The 19902-nt window shown below is 53.7% G+C and overlaps 3 protein-coding genes across 4 annotated transcripts in view; 1 reads left to right on the top strand and 2 right to left on the bottom strand.

The window, feature by feature from the left end:
• The window catches only part of ZDHHC3 (zinc finger DHHC-type palmitoyltransferase 3), a 43043-nt gene extending 39079 nt beyond the window's left edge, over positions 1 to 3964 (top strand). The window contains exon 7 of one of the 2 annotated variants that reach the window (XM_054594510.1): positions 3606 to 3964. In XM_054594510.1, coding sequence (XP_054450485.1) covers positions 3606 to 3857 — 252 coding nt within the window. In that variant the 3' untranslated portion in view covers positions 3858 to 3964. The remainder of the gene's footprint in view (positions 1 to 3605) is intronic. The other variant, XM_054594509.1, reaches the window with a different exon arrangement.
• Positions 3965 to 7686: 3722 nt separating this feature from the next.
• Positions 7687 to 11046, bottom strand: TMEM42 (transmembrane protein 42). The gene is made up of 3 exons (XM_054594820.1): positions 10879 to 11046; positions 9000 to 9146; positions 7687 to 8329 (listed from the first exon to the last, which is right to left on the bottom strand). The coding sequence occupies exons 1-3, from the start codon at positions 11044 to 11046 to the stop codon at positions 8189 to 8191; spliced, it is 456 nt and encodes a 151-aa protein (XP_054450795.1). The 3' UTR covers positions 7687 to 8188.
• A 4481-nt stretch (positions 11047 to 15527) lies between these two features.
• Positions 15528 to 19902, bottom strand: part of KIF15 (kinesin family member 15) — a 46015-nt gene continuing 41640 nt past the window's right edge. The window contains exons 29-32 of the mRNA XM_054594590.1: positions 17324 to 17396; positions 16829 to 16866; positions 16099 to 16264; positions 15528 to 15686 (exon numbers count right to left, since the gene is read on the bottom strand). Coding sequence (XP_054450565.1) covers positions 15528 to 15686; positions 16099 to 16264; positions 16829 to 16866; positions 17324 to 17396 — 436 coding nt within the window. The remainder of the gene's footprint in view (positions 15687 to 16098; positions 16265 to 16828; positions 16867 to 17323; positions 17397 to 19902) is intronic.

Genomic DNA, 19902 nt, shown 5'->3' with positions numbered 1-19902 from the left:
TCTTCCTGCCCGAGCTGCGGCCGCCCCGGCAGACGAGTGCTGGGGGCAGCGAGAGCACGTGCAGGGAGCCACGTGCGGCTGGCAGCCCTGCACTGCTCATCTGTCCGCCTGGTCTCTGGACCAAGGGGCCCTTGGGGTGAAGAACCATCTAAAAGGGCGAGGGGAAAGAACGTAGAGCCTGCGCAGATGTACGCCCACGTGCCGGCCTTTGGTGTCCGCGGGGACCTCTGCACCACGGCGCTGTGTCTCAGCTGAGCCCTCACAGAGTGTGCACTTGAGTCTCTGCCTCCCTTGGACCCTTAGTCTTGGTACATTCATTCTGGGGCGTTAGTGGTTTTGTTTACAGATCACAGCTCGTGTCACTCAGGCCAATGGGGCCCAAAAGCCCCATGTCACATATGGCCTGCGAGAGGTGCTGCTTGGGGCCATTGCCAGGAATCCACCGTTGTGGGTCTCTTCAGCCTGAGGTGGGTGCGGCTGTTGCCTCTGCAGACCTCCAGCTTAAGACCGTTTCCTTCAGCTGGGTGGCTCAGCTGGTTGGAGCACCATCCCGATATACCAAGGTTGTAGGTTCAATCCCCAGTCAGGGCACATGCAAGAAGCAACCAGTGAATGCAGCAATACGTGGAACAACAAATCGATGTCTCCCCCCCGCACCCACCCCTCGCGCCCCTTCATTTATTTCTAAAATCAATTTTTTTTTTTAAAGCATTTTGCTTTCAGGACACCTTTAAATCTGCACAAAACTCAAAACTGAGTCTTCCCAGGAAAAAGTAACTCTATAGGCTCCTCCTGAACCTGAGGGTTCAGATCTTCGGGCCTTTTATGCCTCAGGTTTGTCGGAACTTCTCTCCGGACTCTTGAGTCAACACACTTAATGGCTGAGGAGCTTCATCTGGCGGACGGGGAGGCTCAGTGGGGAGGCTGAGCCTCGTCCTCGAGTCTCTGGGCAGGAGCCACGGGAACGGGCTCCAGTAATCCCGGGGCACGCTCTCTTCATTCCCCTCCCGGCTTTGCTCTGCCTTTGAGATCAGCACCAGCAGAGCGATTTGCAGGAGGACGAACACAACGTGGGCAGAGGGAAGTTACCAGTTCGAGCCCCAGTTCTAATGTGTGAGCTGCAGGACGCGCTCTGGCCGCTGTCACAGCCTCTCAGCCTCTGTTTGCCCATCTGCCAAGTGCTACCCTGAGCCCGCATCTTCTCTGGGTGGTTGAGAACCCATAGCCGTGGCTTTGAGTGATACCATCAGTGTGGGTACAGCCCATCTGCCATTTCTGGGGTCCCCTGTGCAGCCTGGTCAGCCACGTAGTGACATCCCAGCGACCCTGCCGTTGTGGTTTAAACTCTTCTTAACACGCTACAGATGACGACCCAGGACAGGAATGCAAGGTCCCCAAAGCAGGTCACCTCAGTTGGCCGCTGCTGCTTCGGCTCCGCAGGGAGGACTGGCAGGGGCCTGCCCACGAGCCGCACCGAGCCCTGTACTCCTGGCCCAGGTGGGGCTCCCCCAAGACTGTGAATGGGATCCATCTGAAACAGCTGCTTTGGTTCCGATTATAAGGAACACCTGTGTGTTGGTGAAAACTTGGAACATGGGGGAAGTTTGCCGAAATAAATTCAGATCATCTGAAGCCCCTTCCCCAAAGGTGACCTCAGGTTCTACGATGATGTCATGGGCCCCTTGTCACCATGTGGACAGGGTTTTCCAATGTCATGTAAAAATGTATTGATACCATTTTTAATAATTGCAGTGTTTTGCTTTATAGATTACACAGCCATCATTAGATACTTCGATTGTTTCCACCTTTTTGTTATAACTGTGTCCAAGATTGCCTGCATAAATCTGTCTCAAATTGTCTTAACTTTTATTGTAAAATTGTTTCAGACTTACAAAAAAGTGGTTAAAATAGTATAAAGAGGTCCCATAACCCTCCAATCAGTCTTTCAGTGTAAACATTTTATATAACCACAATGCAAATGTAGAAACCTGGAAATGTATGGATACATTACTATTAACTAATCTGCATACTCTGTTCAGATTTCCCAGTTGTCCCTCTAATGTTCTTTCTGTTCCCGGGTGCCACATGGCATCGCTTATCCTGTCTCTAGTCTCTGCCTGTCGCCAGAGTTCCTCAGTCTTCCTTTGTCTTTCCTGAACTTTTTTTTTGAGGTGAAATTCACACAACATAAATTTAACCATTTTAAAGTGCGACTCTGCCGTTCAGGGCTTTCATAACACTGTACAGTCCCCTCTTCTATCTGGTTCTAAAACATTTCATCAGACTTTGAGCCCTTTGAGGGTTAGGAGCCCCGATTTCCGTGAACTACCTCCGCTGCGTCTGGCTCCTGGCGGTTTGGTGGCGGCCGGGCTGACGGGTTGAGGGGCTGAGGGGCTGAGGGCCGTGCCTTTCTCAGCGCAGGTGCTGTTGTTAACTTTGATTTGGCTAAGGTGATATCTGCAAAGTTTCCCTACTGGAAAGTTACTGCTTTTGCCCTTTGTAATTAGTAAGCATCTTACGAAGCAATACTTTGAAATCAAATTCTTTAACCCATGATGTTTTCAAAAGCCAAGAAAGGTCAATCTCTGAGAAGGTGTGGGAAGGAGGAGCTGGAGGACTGGTCCAGGGTGTGGTCAGATCTCTGTGTGTGCCTCAGTTTCCCGTTCCTCAAAACAGAAAGGATTAGACCAGTTGTGTAGGATCTTCTGTGGAAAAGGAGAGAAAACCTAGAACTAGAGGGCCCCGGTGATCGGCGATTGTCCTGAGGTGGGAGTCGCATGACTGAGCCGTTCCCACGGCCGACAGACCCGCAGCCCGTCCCCTTGGCATCCAGAAGAGATGGAGAAGGCAGAGTCCTCGTCCTTCCCCGTGGGGGTCAAAGCCTCTGTGGAGGGTGTCGTGGGCCTGCGGAGCCGGCCTGGCTGGGCCTTTAACTCTGGGGCTTCTCTTTCCCCAACACTCTCCTTCTGTGGCCTGGTGGCTGAGGCGCAGCCGACGCCCAGAGGCAGGTGAGTGGGCAGCTTGGGAGAGGCCGCAGGGCGTGTCCACCGCATGAGCAGGCCCCACACCCGCCGTGGCCTCCCCACAGTGACCCTGTGCGCCCTCCGGCTGCCCGCTGCATGCTGTCTCTAGCTGCACACACCTCTGCTTCCTCGCCTCATGTGTTGTTTGTATCCTACACTGCCCCCTTTGGCCCGACATCTTTCTCCATGCTGTTTGCTGCGGCTACTGCCTACCGTGGGGGGAGTGGCCCGGGATGCTCAGGGAGGCGTCACCTCCTCAGTGGTCTCAGGACAGGTGGCCCAGCTCCCGCCCCGGAGGCCTCAGGTGTTGCGCTTTGGCCACCCCCCGGCCTGGCCCCAGCGCACAGCTGGCCCCTCAGGAGGCGGGGCAGCCTCGCACCTGTGGGAGGGGGCGGGCGGGCCCGTGGGGTGGGAGGCACCGCCCGGTCTCGTGAGGCCCTGCTTGCCGGGACCCTCCCCGCTCCCCGCTGCACCCCGTCGGCCCTCTGAGGGGCGTCGTGCTCTGCTGTGCCAGGGCTGGGGGGGCGCCTGGGGGGCACAGCCCGTCCCATGCTGACCCCCTTGACCCCCTTGTCTCTCCAGGGCATTGAGCGCCTCAAACGAAAGCACCAGCCCAGAGAGCACCGGGGCAGCTGGAAGACGGTCAAGGAGACCTTCGGTGGGAACTTCTCCCTCAACTGGTTCAACCCCTTCTCCGGACCCTGCCACCCAGAGCTTCTCAATGACGGGGACTGGGTGCGGCAGGCGGCATCCATGTCAGACAACACGGAAGCGACGGAGGAGCAGGTGGAGGGGAGGAAGGACGAGGAGTCTGTGGAGGTGACAGACGAGTGATGCTGTTGTGGGGAGGAGTCGCTGTCAACCCCACCGTTGTGGCTGCCCGGCTCTGGCCATGACACAGTCCCCGCCTCCCGCTGCTTCCCTCGGGCCGCTCTCCGGGCACTGCCACCCTCAGCCTGCCTTCCTCTCCCCATGTGGGGCCAGGGCTGGGGATGTGGGGGGCGGGGGACCGGGGGTGACGGAGGACAAGAGACTTTCCCTGAGTTCATCTAGTAAGAGTGTCCGGAGCGGGATGGCCAGGAGCCACTCTCCCCGACTGGGCGTCCCTCGGCCTCGCCCGCGAAGGGAGCTGGGCCCCGGGCAGCCCAGGGTCAGCCGCGAACTTGCCTTTGGTTTCCCGGGGACCTCTGTCTTCTCTTGTGGCGGGTGGGGCCCTGCCTCGCGGCTTTTGAGAACCACAGCCACGAGGTTACGACGGAGGGACCCGGGCAGGACGCTGACACCAGGAGACCAGCCGCGCCCTCGGTGGGGCGCCCCCTGCCGCCCGCCTGGGTTTGGAGAGCAGCCCGGCGGCCCGCTCCCTGCAAGGGCCCGACTGGACCCCGTGGGCTAACGTACCCCAGGTGGCAACGCCCGAGTTCCGACAGTAGTACCAAACTTGGCTCCTGTTCCGTGGACACCGGAATCGTCACCAACCTGTCCCACGGGAACCTCACTTTACTCTCCCTCCCGAAGGGGGTCTAACAACCCGCGTGGCAGCGCTGACCAGACATCTGGCCTGTATGTTTCAGGCCATTTCTCCCGAGATAGTGCCCTTCTTGTCTGTCAGCAGGTGGGAGGTGGCAGGGCCTGCACGTTGATGAACCAGAAAGACAGTCACCCCTTTTGAAGCCTGAAGACCTGCGCAGGGGGCCCTCTCAGTGGCTGCTGGGAGAGCGTCCTCTGCGCCGAGGGGCCGGTCCAGGTTTGGTACAGGAGTGGGCTTCCGGCGCGCCGCCTGCCGCGCGGTTGGCCAGTCCAGCCCCCGCGGCTGCAGACGGCCCCTGCCCGCACCTGGTGGCCCACCAGGCCCGAGGTTCATTGCCCAGGGGCGGCGTTCGCAGAGCTGCCTCTGTCCTGATCCCGGCACGGCGCGCTCTAACAAGGCCTCAGGAGAGGGCGATGGCAGGGCTCCAGCCCAGGCTCCCAGAACGGGCCGAGGCTCGCTTCCTCGGGCCACATCCGCTCTAATATTTATTAACGACAGCGTGAGGAGCCCCGAAACCCGCGAGGGGGAGCCGAGCGCGGAGGCCGAAGGCCGTCCTCGTCCAGACCCAGGAGGCAGACGGGGGTGAGAGCGCGGAGGGCCGCGCACCGGGCTGCGCACAGCGGGGGACGCGCTGCTGCCCCCTGGTGGCCCCGAGGAGGCAGGGTTAGAGTTTAGAACCAGGGAAGATGGTTGCGGGCCGCTGCTGAGTTCAGGCCGTGTCAGAGGTGTGTGCTGAATAAACCCAGGTCCCCTGAGACAATGGGCTTTAAACTGCTCCCCTAGAACCAGCTTGGCCTGAAAGCAGACCCAGCCCCCCCCAAAGCCATCCAGTTCTCAGACCGTTGGGGGAGGCATCTACCCTGCACTGAGGCCTGGTGCCCCCTCCCTGAGCCCGGCTCAGCACTAGGCCTCAGCCACAGCAGAGCCTGTTCTGGGAGGACAGATCAGGCAGGCCCAACCCTGAGCCTCAAGTCCTCTGCACACCAGTGACACGGCGGCCTTGTCCCTGTGGTGGCTGTCGACAACACTAACACTGCTTGGCCTCAGAGGGCACGCACTGCAGCTGACGCCGGAACAGGAAGAGGGCCTGCTGGGCAGCAGGCCGGCACCTCTGCCTTCCTCTCAATAAAGAGCTCTTTGCTTGACCACAGTGGCCAGTCTCCCATCTTCAGCAGATCCCAGGCCAGGCCCTGGGTGGCATCCTCCCTCAGGGTCACCTCAAAGCCCCTGCTCTCCCATTTCCCATGTGGGAGGCCAGTGCCACACAGGCACAGGCTGCACGTGGGGAGTTGCTAACCAGACCCTCCTCTCTGGGTGGTATTTCGAGCAAAAGGAGAATCGCCTTGCATGCAGCGAGCATTTACTGATCATTTACCATGTCAAGGAGGTGGGCATTTGGGGCCAGAGCACCTGGGACCGAAGGTTTCTGAATTCGGAGCCCAGCCCACCACTGCTGAGTGTCGTATGAACTACACAAATTAACCTTCATTCAGCTCACACGTGCTGCTGCCAGAAGTGCGCAGCTGAGGGTTACAGCCTCTGATGGAGGGGCTGGGTGTCCTGAACAGGGCCCCGAATAAGGAAGGCCGGCCCCTCAGAGAGGGACCTGGGAAATGTGGAGGATTTGATGGCTCCCCAAGTGCCCACCTGCCCCCGCTACTCCCGACACAAGATGCTGAGGCTTGTTTGCTGAAAGAAGTGACCCAGGGGGCCAGCGCTCTTCAAGTGGTGAGTTTGAGAGCATGCTGATCATGTGAGCAAGTGCGGAGGGCAGAACAGGAAGGACTTCCCAGGACAGCAGCAGAGGAAGGGGCTGCTGCGGGGTGAGGAGCCTCCCTCCTCAGGCCTGCCCGAGGCTTCTGAGAAAAAGGGCAGCCTCCTCCCAGGATCTAGAATTTTCTACATGTAAGACGGTGTCACCTTTGAACCATGGTAACTTTTCCTCCTCCTTCCCAACGGCATGCCTGTTCTTCTTGCCCGGGGCTCTGGCCAGAACTCCCGTAAGGTGCGGAGAAGTGGTGAAAGCAGGCGTGTTTGTTCCGCTTCTGGTCTTGGGGGCAGCTCTCCATGCCCCACCGCTGAGTAGGATGTTCACTGTGGGCTTGTCACAGTGAGAAAGTTCCCTTCTATTCCTGGTTTGTTTAATGTTTTGATTATGAAAGGATGTTGAACTTTTTGGCATCAGTGGAGACGGCCCACTGTTCCTCCCACTCCAGGCTGCTCTGGCCAGTCATCTCTTTCCCAGCCCAGTGGCCTATTCTCCGTCCCCACTTTTGTGACCCTCAGCATTAGCCTGGGTGGCTGCAGCCTTTTTCCAGAGGTGTTCCCAGGATGCCACACTGGCTGGGCTATACCGCCTCTCACTGTCTGCTTGCTCACCTGGCCAGTTCCTCCACATCTCCCTGACTTCCAAACACTGGGGTGCCCGGGCGCAGCCCTGGGGCTATTAAGAAGGCAGCAAGGGAGAAGTTGGGGGGAGGTGGGCTGGGGCCAGGCCCCAATCAGCGGGAGCCATGAAGTTCCAGAAAGCCCACCTGTTACTGTGCAATGAGGAATGGAAGGCAATGAAAGCACTGTGTGCACAGAGCAGGGACTGGCCTGGACGTGACCCTTCTCCCCCCACCGGCCTCCTGGCCCAAGTCCCCTCTGACTGCAGGGAATGCCTCAAGAAGACCTGCGGCCAGCGGTCGGCTGCCGGTGAGCTGAGACGGCTCTCGGACACCTGGGGAGCCCCTGGGAGACTGGAGCAGGTGAGCGCCACACCAAAGGCTGTGCACACACACAGTGTGCAGGCAGCGTAAACACTGAACTAGGAATTACATTCACGTGGTGCAAGACACAAAAAAGTCACAAGGATCTGGGCAAGATACTCAAGGGACAGGAGGGGCCTAAAGGTGGAATGAGGGGGTGAGAGCAATCTTGGCCAGCCTTCTTTCCTCATCAGTAAAATAAAAGGAGGTCCCCACAGAGAGGTCAAGCTGTTCTCCGTGGGTACCAAGAGAATGGACAGGCCCTCCTAGATCTGAGGAGCGCCCGCTGGCTGATGTCGGAAGGGACCACGTGCTGAGCCGGGCAGGCCCAGGAGGTGGGGAACTGCACCTCCAGAAAATCAGGAAAGAAAAACACAGGAGTAAAGAATTAGGATTCCACACCTGGTAGTTTTAACTTACAAAAGAGCATCGATCCAGTCTCTCTTCTCCTGCCGTAACCCAGCATGAGCCCGATGGCCCAACACAAAGCATGAAGCTGCCTGAAAGCCCCACCAGTCACTGATTCCCGTGTGACGTGGCTGGCCTTTGTCAGGCCACAGGACAGCAGTCACAGCGTAGCTCCAGTCCATCCACGGGCAGACCATGCCGGGGTCTCTGGCATCTGCCGAGGCCCCTGGGCGGGCCTGGGGCGGTGAGAATCAGCGCACAGTGCAGATGCATTGGGTGCTTCAGGCAGCACCCTGCCGCGCCGCGGCCCCCCTACGGGAGGCAGAGCAGTTGGCCCTCGAGAGCCCGCGGCAGCATCTCCCTCCATCTGACGGTCGGAAGGCGGCACCCCAGATCACCCTGGGCGGTGTCCCCATGCGCCAGCCCAGGCCTGAGCCACCATCGTCATCTGTCTAGCTGACCCGTCCAGCCAACTGATGCTACTGCTGCTTGTGAGGAAGGGTCTTCCCGGTTGGCAAGAGGTTCCTGTGAATCAGGATGAGCCCGCAGAGGATGAGGAACACGCCTCCCCACCACAGGACCTCCTGGCACTCTCCGTAGAGCAGGAAACCCAGGAAGGCCTGCAGGACAGAGACAGCTGTGAGGCCCGCGGATGCAACTAGTGTGCCAGCCCTGCGCCCCTGCTGCTGCTGCCCTCCTGGGGCAGGGGGAGAGGTCTGGAGCCGCAAGTCTTGGGCTTGAGACCTTGCTGTCACCTTCAGCAAGTCACTCTATTCATTTTGGTCTCACCTGCAGAAGTGGAGAGGGTACCTTCCTCACGGCATCAGACCCCAGCAAAGTGGGGTCCAGCAGAGGCCAGCAGCCGGCCCTGCATGCACCTGGTACCTGGCGCCCGCCGACCCGAGGGCCAACCACGTCCTCCCTCCCCTGAGCGCAGCACTGAGTGGGCTCAGTCTGCCTGGCCAACCTCAGGCCACCAGAAGAGGGAACTAGTCCCTCCGCATCTCACACTGAGGTGTGCCGATCCCTAGGAGACGGCTGGGCCGTGCACAGACCCGAACGAGGGCTCCAGCCTGGAGCGGCAACACGCCAGGCGGCGGCACCGCTGGGCTCCACGTCCAGCTCACTTGGTTTGAGAGACCACAGGAAGAGCCCCAGGGGTCGAGCCACAGCCCAACCTCTGTTTCAGTTCCTGACCCTTCTCCTACCTAGAGAAGCAGGGCTTACCAAAGGATACCCCACCCAGAAGCCAAGTTTGGGGCAGGGGGATTGTACCCCCCAGCTACTCACCGAGCTGAGGATGTTTGAAAAGGTCACCGTGACAGATGCAACGGCCGAAGACATGGAGAAACTGAGACCCCGGCTAAAAAACGTCCACATCAGAGAGTTGGTGGTCGCCATCATAACAATGCCTAAGGCACAGAAGCCCACATGCACCTGCAGGAGGAGGTGTCACTAGAGCGGTGCCCAGCCTGGGCAGTGCCCAGCCTGGGCATCGCAGCGGGCAGTGCCCCCCACAGCACACCTGGGGTCACAGTCACCGGCAGCCAGCGGGGCCTCAGAGCGTCACTTAACCCTCAGTGGGCAGCACATCCATTTTACAGCTGGACAAACTCAGCACTAAGATGGCACTCATTTGGCCATCTTCCTGATATGCGACCTGGGGCAGAAGTAAAACGCTAACCCATGATCAGTACTTTCTACTGAACACCACTCTTTATTGGTCACACAGTGACCAATGCGGGACGTTCAGTCCCCGGGGGCCCAAGCAGTTATTATCGGGCCTGAGCTGTGAGTCCATCCAGGCAGAGTCCTCACTCCCCCAGATCAGGTAAAGCGTGAATCAGCTGCATCTCCCCCGTTTTGTGCGGGCTACATCTCACTCAACCATTCCTGAGTTTTCACTCTGTGCCAGGCTGTGTGCTAAGTGTTTTAAGTGCATTCTCATTTACTCCTTAACTTCACTTCACAAAGAGAGAACCCGAGACATTATGTAACTTGCCTAACACGCCACAGGGGATGGGAGCCACCAGGATTCAAACCCAGGCTGCGTGGCTCCGCGCTCTTCATCGGGACACAGCCCTGCGCAAGGAAAACCACCTGAGACTATCTGGCTGGTGGTCCCAGGCACCACCTGTAGAACTTGCCGAGTTTTCTGTCTGCCTCTTTTTTTAAAGGTGACAGCCTTGAGAGGAGAGAGGATCTTCAGAAGCCTTCTACACAAAGAACACGCAGACCCCCTTGCTTTGCTTGGTATTAAGGTAGCAACCCACCTGCAGACAGAGCTGTGTTCTTGGAGGCTGTGCCCACTGAAAACCCATACTCGTTTCTTGTAAGTTTTCCAGCAGCCGAATATAGTGTCTTGGGGAAGGGACGTCTTTGTATAATTTACACAAAAGCACTGTTTGTGCCAGTGGCAGGCAGCTTATATAAAAGATTTTGAAGGCCTGGTGCACAACTAAAAAGATCAGAAAACCATTTATGTCTCATGGAGTCACTCGTCTTATTTTGGACCACTTCAAGAATTACAGCCAACAGGATACTAACCTCAAGCATGGCCGCTCTCACTGGATTAGCCCTAACTAGGCTTAAACCTAAAGAATCAGCCTGTCCACTGTGCAGGTCAGGGTCTATCCCTGGGCTGCAGACTTGGGATGGGCAAGGCAAGGAGATACACGTTAGCAGACGTGGGGAGGCAGCTTAAGGGTTCTCAACATCAAGGGAATGTCCAGACCGCTTCCCAAACTCTCACGTTTTCTGGCAGCAGGGTAGACTGGTCAAAACACCCGTTAATTACGGAATAAAGACACGGGCAACAGGCTTCTCACTTTCAGTCACGTGGAGAGAAACGTTCAAGCACAAGGGGCTTAAAATGAGAGAGGTTGCGCGTCTTCCCCGAGAGAGAACTAGCCCCAGCAAAGCACAGATTTCAGATCCCCGACGCCTCCTACCGCCTACACTGGCGGCCTACACGCGATGGAATCGAGGGCTGCTCCTCCGCCCCGGGTGGCTGCAGCACCCCGCCGCGGACGCGGCCGAACAGAACGGCGCAGGTGAGGCGGCGCTCTGCGCCCTTAGCCCGGCACCACGGGGGACCCCCGCGGCCCCGCAGCGCTCCTCAGCCGCCCAGGCCCCCCGCCCCCCGCCGCGGCTGCGTCCCGGGCTCGACCTCGCTGCTGAAGGCCAGCTTGGCGGAGGCGGCGGCAAGGGCCCCGAACGCGCCGGCACACAGACAGTTGAACACGCCCCAGAAGCGACGCCGCATCGCGCCGGCCTGCAGATGCGGGGGGAACCCCGCGGAGGGGTCGGGGTAGGCGGCCACAGGGCACGTAGCCATCGTGCCTGCCGCCACCGCCTCTCCGAGCGCCCTATTGCCCCGCCACCCGCAGGGCTGAGTGAGCGCTGCGATTGGACGGCGGCCTCACGTGACGCAGAGCTCACGTGAGCGAGGAGGCCAATGCGGATCTTGCGAGGGCCTCACAGGGGTGGGACATAGGAGGTGGGGGTGGGGCCACCGGGCTGGAGCCCAGGGCGGTGGGTGACCGTCGTCACAAGTTTAGGCACGTTTACCCGGAAAATTAGGCACACCACCCCATCCGGGGACCCGGAGTCTGATTCTGTTTGCTGTTGTAGAATTCGCGGCCCCACAGTTTCAGTCCTTGCCACTTGCTGTGTTCGCCATCGGCCTCTCCAGGGTATTTGTTTAAAATTTTGAATCCCAGGCCTCACCCCATACCCGTTGAATCAAAATCTGCATTTTGACTAGACGCCCACGGATTCACCTGAACCTTCCGAAGGAGAGATACTTCGGCCGAGGGCGCTTAGAGGCCTCCAGACTCAGCGAGAAGGCGGGCTCGGGATCGGGTTTCGGACAAATCAAAAGACCCAGATGGATCTCGTTGCTCGTTGGTCATTGCAGAAAATTTAGAAAAGATGTCATCCGTAATCACTCCACTCGGATAGTCAGGATTAACATTATTTCTAATTTCCTGTGCATTTAAAGATCTTTAAACGGTTTTCACTTAAGTGTTTAGGATATGTCTTTGAAAATAAAATGCTGTTGAAAGGTACGAAGGAAAAAAATTTAAAACGAAAAAAAAATAAATAAAAGAATACATGAAGGACTGTTTCCGCGCTCCAGGAAAATCATGGTTATAGGGTACTTTTTGTATATTTATTTTTTTATATAACACATGTAAAGTTTACATATAGGGGTGGGACTTTTTGAAAACAATTCACAGTGAACATACTACCGTTCAGCGTTTTGTGATTTTTTTTTAATCCATCCGGGAGATTTTTGTGGAAGTCCTTCCTTGCCACCCTCTCTCACAGGGTGATTTTGTGGCAAATGAAAGCATGGGTAACCCTGGTAACTCCTACTTTTGCAACTGAGGAAGGAACCACACTGACGAAGGTGTTCTGGGGGTCTGGGACCCACTGTGGGTTCTTGGCTTCACCCACGGGAGAATTCAAACTCAGACCAGCACAGAGATTAAAATGAAAGAGAGTTTATTTGTGAAGCAGCCCTTTCACCGTGGGAATTTACTGCTTTCATTGAGGCTCATTTAATGGAGGGGTCAGGCAGTCCATAAGGGGAATTGTTAGGATTTTTCAGGGCTGAGGGAGACTTCTCAGAAAAACTCTGTTGGCCATTTTGGGTCCGTATATGGTTTTGATCGTGGTAGCGCGGGGTGTGTTTAGTATGCTAATGTATTACAAGGAGCTTATAGAGGACAGGGGTTGCTACAAGGTGAAATTAGTCACCATATTGGATGAAGGTGGACTTCTGCAGGTTTTAAGCCCTAAATCCATTGCGGAGTTGGTCGTACTATCTCCTTGATAATCATTGTAGCCCTTATTGGTTACAGCCATTTTGCCACATACCCTATCTTAATGCCCAGCTCAAAGGTGATCCCCTCTTGAAGTTTGTTACTTGAAACTTACAGGAAATTAAGTGCTGTTGCACTTCATCAACTCTCATACTTGAAAGACTACAAAACGAACTTTCTTAGAACAGGCCCACTTCCACTGGCAACGCTTTGATTGCAAACTAGAACTGGGACAGTGTGTTTGGGAAGGATACTTCATCCCACACTTATCAAAAAAGCAATCAAAACAAACCTCAAAGATGACATCCAGGCAGAAGATGCCTTCTTGTGTCCCGGGAGACTCATTCAAAATGCCCCTCACCTTTAAGAGCTAGAAGCCACATTTAAGAGACCTTAGGGGCCAAAGAGGGAATTTAAATGTGTGAAGTCCCTGGTGGGAGATAGCAGAAATGGGTAGGGCCGGTGAACATGGGGAGTGAATGTCTCTGTCCTCTACTGTCCTCTCTCCAACCTTACCTCTTCCTCTCCTTTCATGCTGTGTCCATTTCTCTGTCCCTTCTTTGTTCTGCCCAGTTAAACAAATGAGCACATATCTGAGGCCAGGCCCTGTTGCTAGGCAGCAGAGTTGCCAGGGTGACTAAGATCCCAGCACTCCGTTGGGTTCTGGCTGTTGGCAAAACTCTTAGTTCTAACTCTCCATCCTAAGGCTTTCTCTCTCTTTTCTTGCTGAGTGATGTTACAGGTTGAACTGCGTCTCTCCAACAGGTATGCTGAAGTCTTAACCCCTCAGCACCCATGACTGTGACCTCATTTGGAAGTGGGGTCACTACAGATGTAATCAAATTAAGATGGGGTCAATAGGGCAGGCCCTAATCTGTCTAATGTCCCTCTAAGCAGAACCAGAGACACAGGGGAAAATGAATGCCATGTGACCATGGTGGCAGAGATTGGAGGGACACGATATGCAAGCCAAGGAGCACCAAGGATTGTTGCCCACAACCTGAGAGAGGCGTGGAACGCACTGTCCCTCCGAGCCCCCGGAGGCCAGCTGCAGCAGCGCCTGATTTTGGACTTCTAGCCTCCAGAACTGCGAGAGGATAAATTATTGTTTTAAACCCCCCTCCTCCAGCTTCCAAGGCAGTCAGGTCTCCTTTCTACTTTACACTGACTTTTGTTTTGTTTCTGGCTCCTAAGGATTTAGTACTATTTATTCCTTGAAGTTCAGCTAGGCGTTGTTTTTTTAAAAAAAGATTCTGTTTGTTTTTAGAGAAAGGGAAACACGGATGCGCATGAGAAACATGGATTGGTTGTCTCACACCACCCCACCCGGGGGCCCGGCCAACAACCCAGGCGTGTGCCCTGACCGGGAATCGACGGCCACCCCACTGAGCCACACCGGTCAGGGCTGCATGAACTATGAATGTTTCTCTTCAGCTTTATTGAGGTATGACTTATAAACCATTTTGAATGTAATTTAATTTTCAGTAAATTTAAAGAGTTGTGCAATCATCACAAGCCAGTTTTAAAACACTTCCACATCAAAACGTTCCCTTGTGCACACGTGGTCATTTCCACTCCCACCCCTGCCCCTTTTCTGGACATTTCACTTATATGGGATCATACAGCCTGCGGTCTTTTAAGTCTGACTTTCCACTAAGCATTTTTTTTAGGTTCATCCATGTGGTGGCATGTATCAGTCTCTCTCTTTTTACTGCTGTCATGTTTCCACAGTATGAACTAGTGTTCAGTGCCAGCAGCCACCCGGGAGCTAACTGGTATACCAGCGCACACCCGCTAGGGCGGCCAGAGTCAAACACCTGAACGGCAAGTGTCGCTGGAGATGGGAGAAACTGGAACACACCCCTGGCGGGAACAGAACGTGGTGCAGCCACACAGAGCATTTGGACAGCAGGCAATGTCTACAAAAGTGAAACAAACACCTACCACGAGACCCAGCAATTGCATTCCTAGGTTTCTACTCAAGAGGTAAGAAGGGTAGGTCCATGCCAAGACTTGGACTGAACATTTATAGCAGAATTATTCATCATAGCCCCAAACTGCAAACAGTTCAAACGTCTGTCAGGTGGTGAGTAAAACGTGTGTGTCAACGCAACGGAATATCATTTGCAATGGAAAGGCATGAAGCGCTGGTGCAGAGCAGGTCTTTGTTTGCCTCGCCCACAGACAGCCCGTGCGTGGCTTACAGTGGGGGCTCACTAAGTACACGCTGCATGAACGAGTGAATGAACCATGTGAATAACATTTTTGGACTCTTTATTTGAAAAAGATTTATTACATTTTGAAAAATGGCCATATTTACAGTCATAAAAATGATCATGAAAATACTTCAAGTAGGAGTAGAAAAATAATCTATATTCATCGGTTTGCTTTGTATACACACTGCGCCACCAGCCATGAGCCTCGCTGCAAGTTTTGGGACCACCGAACACAGAGCTTCTGGACCTCAGACTCAGGGGATCACGTCAGTACCCAGGGGAAAAATGGTCTGGCTAACGTCCACTGGAAACATTGGCTACAAGCTTTTATTTTAAAAATGCCAAAGGTTTTCCCAATATTTACAGTTGGCTTAGAGCCTTGCAATGCGGCTGCGCCTCTACACAGCAGGCTGCTCACTGCCACAGGGCGTGGATGGGTGCAGAATGTTCGTCAGAAGCTCTTTCTTTTTATTTTCTTTCAAAAATGTATTTTCAGCCCGCAACTTTCCTGTCTCCTAGTAATTTTAAAAAAGAAAATAATGAAGGGCTATAAATATTATAGGAAGAGTTACTCGTGGCACTCTTTAAATTTATATTTCAAATTAAAACTGTAATTTTTAAATCTATAAACATTAAACAGAAATCTGATGTGTATGAAAAATGACCGAATCATCCTTAGAATAGCATTAACTAAATTGTTTTGAATTCAGGAAGTTCCCTGAAGAAAGCAGTTAAGTGATTCAATAATTAATCATTTAAAAACCAGAGTGAGTTTACTCAGAATAATTTTCATCGTTTACCTCAGTGAGTCGCACGTTTTCCTTCTTCAGCCTCATGACATAGTGAATCTTCTGGTTTGGGTTTTGGTGACCTACCAACTTTCCATTTTCCTCAGCAAGACACTCCACCTGCTTCCTTAACATTTCCACCTCCTGCAGGTAATCAATCCAGGCAGGACAAAATGAGCTGCTCTTAATTCCTTAAAGCAAAGTAACATTTGCCCTGGCTGTGTAGCTCAGTTGGTTAGAGCATCATCCCTCTGCGCCAAGGTTGGGGGCTGGATCTCCCGGTCAGGGCACACACAAGAAACAACCAATGGATGCAATGTGGAACAGATCAAAGTTTCTCTCTCTGCCCACCCTCCTCTCTCTCTAAAATCAATAAATTTAAAACAAAAAAAAGTAACATTAGTTCATGCCTCTGAGAACACAGGGAGGGGGAGACAGAGCCCAGGCCCCCAACTTTTGTGGCCACAGGACACCCAATCAGACACGAGTCTCATTCTGATTGGCTCTATTAATTCATGTGTCCTAAGTACAGGAAAAAATAAACACACAAACACACCTGGGATGTTCTCTCCTTTTCTTCATACAATTCTTCTAGCTTTGATCTCAGTTGCTCCTTTTCCTGGAATGCTTTTGACTCCAAAGATCTGGTTCGTTCGACTTCCTCACTCATTCTCAGGCAGTCTGTTTCTTTTTTCTGGAGGGCGCTCTGGACCTCTTCCAGGCTATAACAACGAATATCCCTGTTTGGTCTTCCAAAGAAACGTAATTACAAGGGTCTTCCCCGAGCCCAGAGCGTGAACTTGGAAGGAGGACTGACTTCGAGGCCTCCAGGCAGGCGATCGCCAGGCAGCACGGAGGCTTTCTGTTGTTGGTTTAACCGAGACTTTCCTTTTGGCAAAACCCTCGTACCATTTTTAAATAATGAACATTTAGAATAGGAACTTTTAGATCCAGCTCACGTGGAGCCAACACAGTAGGCTCCATACCCAAGAGCAATCATTTATTTCAAACAGTGGCTCTCAGACGGTGGATACTGGTCATGGCTTCAAGGAGGCGCTACTTAACACTTACAGACTTTCTGTAACTACCAACTGGAACGGCTCCTGTGAGGAGCCCCTTTAGCAAGTCGTGTTCAGGAAAATGATTTTGTAAACATCTATTAAGTTCACATATTATTTCAGAAGGAAAAAAGTTCCTGACCTTGTGGATAGAACAAGCGTTTCTCCACTTAGAGAATAATAAAGAAAGGGTCGACAAGAACTTGAATTACAAACCAGTGTACTTACTCTGCTTTCATTCTCAGCATTTCTTCAACCAACTTGTTCTATGGGATAAAAAAAGAAAAAGATGGCTTAAGTTCTTAACATTGTTAAAACAACAACAACAAAAAAGATTGAAAATAACCAGTCCACACTCTTTCATGGTAACAAAATCAATTAAACCAATAGCCTTTTCCACAATCCCAGCTGCATGCACATAAAAGGGACCTATTTACATGCCTTTGTGTACTGTGCCCCCCAAAGGACACTGTCCTTGCTTCTAAGTGGCCAACTGTGTGGGTGCACTGAGCAGTAGTCTCATTACCATCTAGACATAAAGACAAAATTCTTAATTCTCAGCTATGTCTAAGTACTAATGGCGAGTATCAAGCTTAACAGTAGGAATAAGGAAAAGACAGCAATTTCAATAGTAAATGGTTTCTAAAACGTAAAACCATAAATGCTTACTATAAAAGCACTTGTCAGACAATAAAAAACTACTATGTAAAAAAGAAGTCATACTTTAGCCAGTCTTTCTTTGGTAAGTTCTTCTTGTTCATTCTTTAGCTGCTGGTCGTCTGGATGATTCTGTTCCCTGCAGATCAGGAAGGGAGAGTGGGGAAACACTGTCAAGCACACCCAAATACCAGTTTCGTGTCTATCATACACAGCAATGCCAAGCTGTGCTAAGAAGCCAGCCAACTCAATGACAATGAACTGAGGCTGGCGTGCTTGCTCAATGTGACCGGCACGCAGGGTGACGCAGGCACCTCCCCAGAACTGAGGACCCCTCCCATGCGAAAGTGAGGCGAGCAGAGCCGAGAAGCCTAAGGCTTGGCTGAAAGTAAAACAGACACTTCGTCAGGAGCAGTGCCATCGGAAGATCAAATGTAAGCAAAAGGTGGCTGAAGGAAAAGGCAGCCCAGGGATCTGCGGGGCTGTGGTTTGCTGGGTGGGGGTCTCAGGGGTGGGAAGGGCCCCGCAGGCTGGCCTGGCCCCCAGAGCGCCGGATGGCCCCTTGCACTGGATTTCCTAGCCAGCTGGCAGTTTCTGATGACACTGGCCTCCCCGATATGCTGATGCCAGGAAGCGGATCCCCTGAGTGTCAGCCAGCCATCAATTTCTTCATGAAAAACTCTACGTGCAGGAAAGCGGATTCTGGGTGAAACGTCGGCATCACGGGAAGCCACTGAATCTGAGTCCCTCTCTGAGCCTGACCCTGTCAGGAAAATGGACTGGGTTTTTGTGCGCAGCCTCGGGACCGGGGAGACACCCCCTGGGCGAACCTGCCTGAATGCCACAGGCTTCTCCAGGAATATCTGTTACTGATGAGTTGCCGGGGGGGTGGGGGGGTGGAATACGGAGATTGCTTCTCACAAGAAAACAGAAGATACAATTTCTTTCACTTAATGGAGCTGGCAGCCTAGACAAAAATTGTAATAAGACCTCGAAAGGAAAACACCCGAAATCATTAGGGAAGATGTGTTTTCCTTGCCCTGCGCCAGGGGTGGGAGCCACAGGGCCTGTATCACAGCTGTCAGGCTGGCTGTCATCACGCCGAAGAGCGGCCACAGCAAGGTCTACACGACAGGGCATGACTGAGTTTCCTACAGCTGTGTTTACCCGACAGGCCAGGCCTGAGCCTCACTACAGTTTTCGGTTAAGACTGCAGCGTTTAACTCCCTTCCCTCTGTCAAACCCTGAGCCGACCGCTTTCCCAGGCTGCCTGGAGAGGCACAGGAGAAGGGAACCCCAGGGCAGACCGGGCGCGGCAGAAAGGGCTGTGGGCAGCGGCCAGGGCTCCTACATGTGGTGCAGAGGGTGAGAAAGGCCACCGTCAGGCTAAGGAGCCACCGGCCTCTGAGAGGGCAAAGCCCCAGAAGGCTCAGGAGGGCTGTTGCTTCAGAGCAGGGCTCCCGGCCTCACCGGCGAGGCTCCCAACCCTGGTCCCAGGTCCAGCCCCAGCCCCCGAGCCTGTGAGCCCTCCCACAGCAGCCCAGCCCCAGCCGCAGCCCCAGCCCCAGCGAGCTTGGCTGCTCGGCACTGGTTTGGAAGCTGCAGCTAGAAATCAGGGGGGTCGGAGCAAACTGGACATGAGGAGAGGCGAGCAGCATGTCCAGGGGGCCGGGGCTGTGGCAGGAGCGCTGCCCCTGGTGCACAGAAGACAGAGGGGCGGGGACTCCAGTGTTCTTCCACCTGACCTTTCATGAGGAAGTTTCTGTGTGGCTGCTCCAGAAAGGCACAGAGGCTACGAAACCGCGTTTCTAGCTGTGGTTGTACGAACGGCCTGGGAACATTCTGTTTTCCCTGCTCACGCTGAGTCTTGATAAAAGATAGTATACCAAGTACAACGCCCTGTTTGAACACAGCTGAGGTGGGGGCGGAGCACGTGGGAACGAGGGAGCACATGGCGCATGGTCTGCATCAGCATCTGCATCGGAACACCCCGAAGGGGGTGACGTCCCTAAAAGAGGATGCTACTGAAACGAGCATTTCTGATGCTCCATAAAACTCGAAGAAAACCACTTAGTAAGACAGTCATGCACTTGCTGCTTAACAATGGGCCTAAATTCTGAGAAACGCATTGTTAGGTGATTTCATTGTTGTGTGAACACCATATAGCAAATTTACACAAACATACATGGTACAGCCGACTACACCCCTAGGTGAGGTGGTATGGCCTGTTGCTACAGGCCTGTATAGCATGTTTCTGCACTAAACAACACAAGATTAAATACAATCAAGAGACACAGTAAACAGGAGATGTACAAGGCTGTCTAAAATAACACCAGCGCCCTGGCCAGTGTGAGTCCGTTGGAGCCTCATCCCATACACTAACAGGGGTGTCCGACCCGTGGCCACGGGCTCCATGCAGCCCAGGATGACTATGAATGTGGCCCGACACGAAATTGTAAATTTACTTAGAACCTTTCTTTTTTTTGCTCATCAGTTTTTGTTAATGTTTGTATATTTAATGTGTGGCCCAAGACAACTCTTCTTCCAGTGTGGCCCAGAGACACCAAAACATTGGACACCTCTGTGACTAAAAGGTCATTGGTTGGATTCCCAGTCAGGGCACACACCTAGGGTACGGGTTTGGT

Source organism: Pteronotus mesoamericanus, unplaced genomic scaffold (genome assembly GCF_021234165.1).
Source record: "Pteronotus mesoamericanus isolate MK-2021 breed Mesoamerican mustached bat unplaced genomic scaffold, CSHL_Meso_final scaffold_533, whole genome shotgun sequence".
NCBI lineage: Eukaryota > Metazoa > Chordata > Mammalia > Chiroptera > Mormoopidae > Pteronotus > Pteronotus mesoamericanus.
This window is presented reverse-complemented; position numbering and strand designations above follow the sequence as displayed.

Bases quoted from the DNA above. Each gene is read 5' to 3' on its own strand.
- TMEM42 (XM_054594820.1), bottom strand. From the start codon at position 11,046: ATGGCTACGTGCCCTGTGGCCGCCTACCCCGACCCCTCCGCGGGGTTC. The intron at 9,147-10,878 runs GTCGAGCCCGGG...CTCCTCCTGCAG, and splicing joins AGCTGGCCTTCAGCAGCGAG to GTGCATGTGGGCTTCTGTGC. The intron at 8,330-8,999 runs GTGAGTAGCTGG...TCTGTCCTGCAG, and splicing joins TTTCAAACATCCTCAGCTCG to GCCTTCCTGGGTTTCCTGCT.